Source organism: Micropterus dolomieu, linkage group LG13 (genome assembly GCF_021292245.1).
Source record: "Micropterus dolomieu isolate WLL.071019.BEF.003 ecotype Adirondacks linkage group LG13, ASM2129224v1, whole genome shotgun sequence".
NCBI classification, from domain to species: domain Eukaryota; kingdom Metazoa; phylum Chordata; class Actinopteri; order Centrarchiformes; family Centrarchidae; genus Micropterus; species Micropterus dolomieu.
In genome coordinates, this window is record NC_060162.1 from 15,269,274 (window position 1) to 15,276,064 (window position 6,791).

Genomic DNA, 6,791 nt, shown 5'->3' on the forward strand with positions numbered 1-6,791 from the left:
CCCCTCCCAGTGCAATGGAGACACAGTTGTGAAGGTTTTTTATGTGTGTAACAAAGGTGAACATTTTTCGTTCAAATTCGGCAATGACTTTATTTATAAGCCTTTGTTTAAAAAAAAAATAATAAAAAAACACCCTCCCCGGTGGGTTGCGCCATTCAGCTTTGCGCGCCGCTGACAGACTGGAATATTCCACACAGAGGATTGGCCTCTTTTCTGCTGGACAGCTGTCTCTCTGCAAGGCGAAAGACTATTTTTGACAATTGCTCTTTGTTTATTAATTGATGAAAATGGGCTGTACACGTATGGATGTTTTGTACACGTATAGGATATTTTACTATCCTTTTTATAGGCTACGTTATGCACATGTTAGGCTGCCAGTTTCACCTTGTAAGTCAAACAAGCACTCATTTTTATTTTTATGCAGGCATTTTTCATAGCTATGCAACACGATATCGTACTGTAGAAGCATATGGGGCACATGAGAACGGTGTATGGCTATTTCTGTGGAGTCAACCAGTCAGACTCATGTATGCCCTCTCTTTCTGTCTTTCTTTTTATGTTCAGCCTTTGATTCTGACGGATTTTTCTTGAATCAAATCAGACTTCATCGGCGCTTTGTGTGTTTTTTTTTTTTTTGACTACTTATGGGTAAACTCGCTTATACAAGGATTTTTCTTGCAGATTGGTGGTACTGTACTTATTTTACTTAAAACAATGGCTTTTCTTTCTAGCTCTAATTTGCATGTCTATGATTAGTTCCACATGGTTTGTGATTCAGTGTCTTTTTACTTGGCAATATTATCACATGTCTGTTTCTGAGATGTTTAAATAAATAGACTATACACTAATTTTTAATGTTTTTTTTTTTTGTTGTGGAAACTTTTGATGGACTTGCAATTTCTAACTTTAAAAGATTTTTAAGCTCATAATTAAAATAGTATTTTAGGCTGTCATGACATCACTACACTAAAATACACAGTGAACATAATTCATGTTGCTGGATAACATGGCTGTGTGGGAGCAATTTGCAGTTTTGTTGTCAAATTGCCTTTAATCAGTTCTACACCAATCAGCTGATCTTTAGCCTGTGTGCTGTATATCACTATATTGCTTCATTAAGTTATTGCAGTAAATATGTGTGAATTTAGGGTTTTTTCTTAAAATAGGCAAAGTAAAGGACAGTGTCAGCTTATCTTCTTAAAGGGACAGCTTGCTCAAATTGCCAGCACTCCTGCCCACTAACTGGATATTTTTCTACCACTGACCGCTGAAATTTAACCTTTAAATTTGACTTTGTGTCCTACCATAGTTTGAGTTCGATTGCCTTTATGTCAGAGAAAATATTCCAGACCAGAGACTAAGTGAATGAGTATTTTCAAATACAATATTTGTATCTATTCTGGCTCATTCTCTATGACCTGCTTTCTCCTGACACCCACTGCAGCCTAACTACATCAGATTTCTGTAATTATTAATCATCGACATGGCTGAAACATATCCCCAAACCTATATATAATTTTATTACATATGATTTAATGTCCATGAAAATTCATCCAGGTCATTTGATATCCGGTAGTAACTCAAAGGCAATTGTCCAATTGCTTTTAATCATGACTAGACAAACTACATCTGGCTCACCATCTGAGAAGTTATTCCTCATACCCTAAAACAGCCAGTCTGCCTCAGCCTCCTCCTTTTTTTTAAATTTTTTTTTAAAAAAAGCACATAAAATGTTTCCACCTTATAATAAGGTAACATACTGTACCTCCAAATGTTTTCTCCAAAACAATCACTTTTATTTTGCTCATGTAATTAGTTAGTTGCTGCCTAAGATGTCCGTACATTGCACCCTGGGACAAGAGAGAGGATAGTTTGTCTTGACGCCCAATCTGTGATGTCACTGCTGTGTACAGCCATACAGACTGAACAGAGACGTATGACGGACATCTTGCGGCGTAAATACCCCAGGGGAGTCATAATGATCACATTAAAAAGGGAAAATACAGGAATAAACACCGATCACTATTTCTACCAAATACATGTATGTAGAGCATTATTAGATTCAGCATATAGACTAGTTGCAAGATAGCTTAAGGTTTATTTAAAGGCTAAAGACTTTTTATACAATCAATTAAAATTTCTGATCCACATACATTTTGGTTTCTCATAAATTGAGTGTTTCAGTCAATCATCATGGACATGGAATCCCACATATATTACAATGACATAATGAATTACCATTAAAGGAATATTCCACATTGATTCAAAACATCCTCGCCTGATAATGAAAAGTGTGGGTGGCCCAAAATGAAATGCAGTCAGCTGGTTTATTATGTTACAGTTTGTTTCATCTAAGAAGAAGAGGGAGTGGTCTTTTAACCGAACAGGTTTTTGAGAAAGCAAGTTCACAAAAGTTAAAAAGTTATGACGCAGTTGCAAGATTAGATACACATACTGGGCACACATCCAGCCCATTCACCACCCATCAGAGCAACTCCAGGCGACAAGAATCTAAAACATTTATAGTGTCATTTCACATACACACTTCTGTTTATGGAGGCAGTGCCTCAGATGGAGCTCCCACCCATAAAATGAAACTTGCCTGTTTCATAGAGGAAGTAGGAGCAGCCAGACTCATCTGCCCCACATGTGCAACTCAGCTGCAGCTCTCTTCTTACCCAGAGATGCTTTCAGTGAGCAGACTGATAATAGGACAGGAGAGAAGTGTATGGGGTCAATTGGAAACAGCTTCGATGTGACAGGAACAGGAAGTGGTGAACAGAGCAAGCTACCTGGTGAAACATGAGGCTCGTCTGTTCCTCTCTCTTGACACTGCCTGTAAATCATCTCAGCCTTTCCAAATATAGATCCATCAGACTTTGCCATGTATTTAACTTAAATCTGGAGGGAGTTTCTTCAGCCCCGTCCTGCCTGGCACTTGTTTGATTGTTGGGTGTCGAAATGACACAAAACGGTGCTGCGACCGGTAAGGGTACCACAAAAAAAGGAGATGAACTTAAAATTGTGATAGTTGGAGATGGAGGCTGCGGGAAAACATCACTTCTGATGGTTTATGCGAAAGGTGACTTTCCAGAGGTAAGAAGAGCTTTCATGTCATGTACCTCATCTCTTAAAATATTAAATAATCTTAATTTACTATATATCAATTTAGGAGTACAGGTATGTTTTTCTTACTATAACTGTGAAGCCAAATATATGAAATATTGTTGAAATTTGAACATATCTCTGCCCTTTTCTCAATCCAAATTTAGTATAAACAAAGTGAGCTGCATTTCCTAATATTATAGTGTTCACTAATAAAAAATGCTATAACTTATAAGTGGGCAGAAACATGAAAAGATATATACAGTATATCTGTATCATCAACATCTTTCTTTTGTGTGTCAAACAGAAATATGCGCCATCAGTGTTTGAAAAATATGTCACCACTATCTCTCTTGGAGGAAAAGAGATAAAGCTCAATCTGTATGACACAGCTGGTAAGACTCTTCACCAAAAAAAAAAGGAAAATCACCTCCATGTTGAACATCTTTGATTCATTTTTGTAGTATCAGCACAGTACATTTCACATTATGTGGAGAGACCTCAAGGTTTGGAGTCCGCTGAGCTCAGTGACTCACACACTCCAGTGTCCGCTGGATGGAATATAATAGAAACAGACAAACAGCACATATACTGACTCAAGAGGTTGACGCTGGTGCGACTGACTTTTTAAAAAACTTTTCTATCTGTTAAGATATTAAAGTTCAGACATCCCACCACTGTGTGCTCTGTCTCTGTCTCGTCGATCTGACACTGACAGACACAGAGGAAGTGGTAAAGGTTGTCGTTGACGTCAGCGCATCATCATCATCTTTCAGTAACTGACCCACTGCTTGTGTATTAATCAGTAACTATACTAACAAGCTGTTGTGGAATGAACTTTAGAGGCACATTTAGTGCAAGAGACCTAAATCAAGTGACCTCTCCATGTTCCTCCTTATTTAATGTTGTGAATGTGCGCTTTAATTTACTTTTTATGTTCGATGTAATTTTAAACAGCGGAGTTACTGTATTTTTATTTTACCCATCGACAGGGTCAAACTAATATTTGAGCTTTATTTTTAATAGTTTACAATATAATATATATATCACTACAACTCTAGGGCTCAGTATCGAACATCAATTTTTACATACAATAATATGAGTATTGTTACAGTTGTGTCACATACTGAAAGGCAGATTATAATTCAGAATTTTGTTGATATTTGCCGTATGTTATTTTAGGTTCAATTCAAAAGCAGGACCATTTTGTATTAGTAATAGGGTCTACCTGAATCGAGATATTGATTTGGCACCTAATCCTATCAATTTAAAGACCCAGCTTGAACCCACTCTAAAATCATGTGTTTCAGAACTGCTGGATCTCTCCTATGTGAACTAACTGAAAGGTTTTTTCAGTCATTTTCAGGAAAACTCATGATGAACTGTTTTGGCAGATTATCTTTTTTGTGTAACTGCAGCAGGGTGCCTTGCATCAGCTGAAAAGGAAGCTGAAGCCAGGATGTGGTTTTACACATCCACCCTAACTTCTGAACATACATCATATCTGTGTGTTCAGGCTGTTGCAAAGCAGACCACTTTTTGTTTGGTCCATGCTCTTCATTTTACACACATGAATTGTTACTTACAATTGTGCGCTCACTTTTACACTTCACACTACATCAGCTAACACCTATTGCATGCCTTCTTTCTTTCTTTCAGGACAGGACGACTATGACAGACTTCGGCCGCTTTCATACCAAGAAGCCAATCTGATTTTAGTCTGCTTTGACGTGACTAACCCCACCAGCTTTGAGAATGTCCTGATAAAGGTAATCATTTATACGGTGCATTAACAGCCTGCCAAGTAATGTCAGCATTGGAGGTTCAGCTTTGCTGTTCAAATTTAGTTTGTAAATGATTGTTGGAGGGTGGTGTTGGCTGCATTCTTTTAGCTATGATTAGCAGCTGAGCCTGCATGTGGACATTGACCCAGGTGCATGCAGGGAGGACTCCATGTTGTGCTGCTTACATATAATGTGCTGTTAAACAGTGTAATCCTGAAGCACGACACATGCAAAATACAGTGGCTCAGAGCCTTAAATTATTATTTTGCTCGCCCAGTGGTACCCAGAGGTGAAGCACTTCTGTCGGGACACTCCGGTCATCCTCATTGGCTGCAAGACAGACCTCAGGAAGGATAAAGAGTGTGCAAGGAAGCTCAAGGCCATGAATCAGGCTCCCATCACTTACACACAGGTAAGGCAAGAAGAAGTGTGCAGACATTTTTTGATATGTAGAAAATAGGCCTATGCAAGAGGAAGTACCATAACCACCTACCACATGTATCTCCTAGTTTCAATGCAATAACAGATCCCTTCCAAAAATACATTTGTCTTTACTGATTGCCTTTATATCACAGTCACACATTGTAATTCCCGGTGTTAATGTTGGGTCGGGGCTGTAGGGCGAAGAGACCCGTCAGCAGATGAATGCAGAGCTCTACCTCGAGTGTTCGGCAAAGTATCAGGAGAATGTGGAAGACGTTTTCAGAGAGGCCACCAAAAGAACTTTGGCCTTCAATCGCAAACAAAGGAACTATAAGAGGAAGAAGAAATGTGTGGTTTTGTGAAGTCAAAAGGACAGAGGCTTTGAGGACTCCACCCCGAACAGCAGTTTGCTTCAGAAAGTTCTCATCAGTCCCTGTAAGTTTGGGGCCCAACTGAATCACCAGTGCATCACCCTCCACAGTCACAAGAAAATGACAAATGATGTTAAAAGGAAAGACAATTTTGCAAGAAGCCACAGCAGTGTGGAGATTTTCTGAAGTGGTATACAACTTGAAATGCCTTCTGTCAACGTATTTTTGTACTTTTGTATGAGAAGTCATTTTTATATATATATTTTTTCCTGATGGAAGGTTTTGTACTGTTTCCAAACCAGTGTATTTTAATCGAAACATATCTATTGGAGGAATTTGCACAGTGAGTTCTTGCATTGTCAACTTGGATTTTTTTTTTATATCCAAGAGGTTTTCGTAAAAAAAAAACAAAAATAAAAAAAAACTGCTGGTAGATAACAAATTCCCAGATAAAGCAGTTGTTGAAATTCAATACATCATGGTACTGCAGCTTTAACAGTATTGAGAAAAGAAACCCCAAACAATCATCATCAACACCCAACAGGGTTAGTTCATTTCCAGTAAAACAAAACATTGAACTAGAATTTCTTTGGGAGCAGTCTTAACTTGAAGAACAGCTCTTATCTTTACCAATAGCGCCCACTAGTGCTGGAAAAACTGAATTTGTGCACTGGTGCCACATTTTTGGCAATTTGGCCAACTTTACCACACTGTAAACTGAAGGTAAAACTGAAACTAATACTTCACAGAAGTACAGAAACAGCCAGAGTTTTGAATTAGTTGTTTAATTATTAATATATATATATATTTATATATATATATACAACAATGTACATCACAGATTGAGAAATTGTCAACTGTCTCTTGTTACTGTTCCATACTCAGGCACCAGTTTTGAAATGAACCATGAAAACGTTAATCAGACAAATGAGGAAACCAAGTTGTTTTGTGCGTTCTGGCAGCTCTCGCATCAAAAGTAACATTTTGTTCTGTAACTCACACATGCTTCAATTGTCCCTTAATAAAAGTTAAAAACATAAATACTGCGATTCTCTTCAGCATGATTGCTTTGGGGGGGGGGGGGGGGGGGGGGGGGGGGGGGGGGGGG

At 38.3% G+C, this 6,791-nt stretch overlaps 1 protein-coding gene across 1 annotated transcript; it reads left to right on the forward strand.

The window, feature by feature from the left end:
- Positions 1-887: 887 nt before the first annotated feature.
- rhof (ras homolog family member F) lies at positions 888-6,724 on the forward strand. The gene is made up of 5 exons (XM_046067339.1): positions 888-3,096; positions 3,413-3,500; positions 4,765-4,874; positions 5,167-5,301; positions 5,510-6,724. Exons 1-5 carry the CDS (start codon positions 2,962-2,964, stop codon positions 5,672-5,674), a joined length of 633 nt encoding a protein of 210 aa, XP_045923295.1. The 5' UTR covers positions 888-2,961; the 3' UTR covers positions 5,675-6,724.
- Positions 6,725-6,791: the final 67 nt, after the last annotated feature.

Bases quoted from the DNA above. Each gene is read 5' to 3' on its own strand.
- rhof (XM_046067339.1), top strand. From the start codon at position 2,962: ATGACACAAAACGGTGCTGCGACCGGTAAGGGTACCACAAAAAAAGGA. The intron at 3,097-3,412 runs GTAAGAAGAGCT...TGTGTCAAACAG, and splicing joins CGAAAGGTGACTTTCCAGAG to AAATATGCGCCATCAGTGTT. The intron at 3,501-4,764 runs GTAAGACTCTTC...TCTTTCTTTCAG, and splicing joins CAATCTGTATGACACAGCTG to GACAGGACGACTATGACAGA.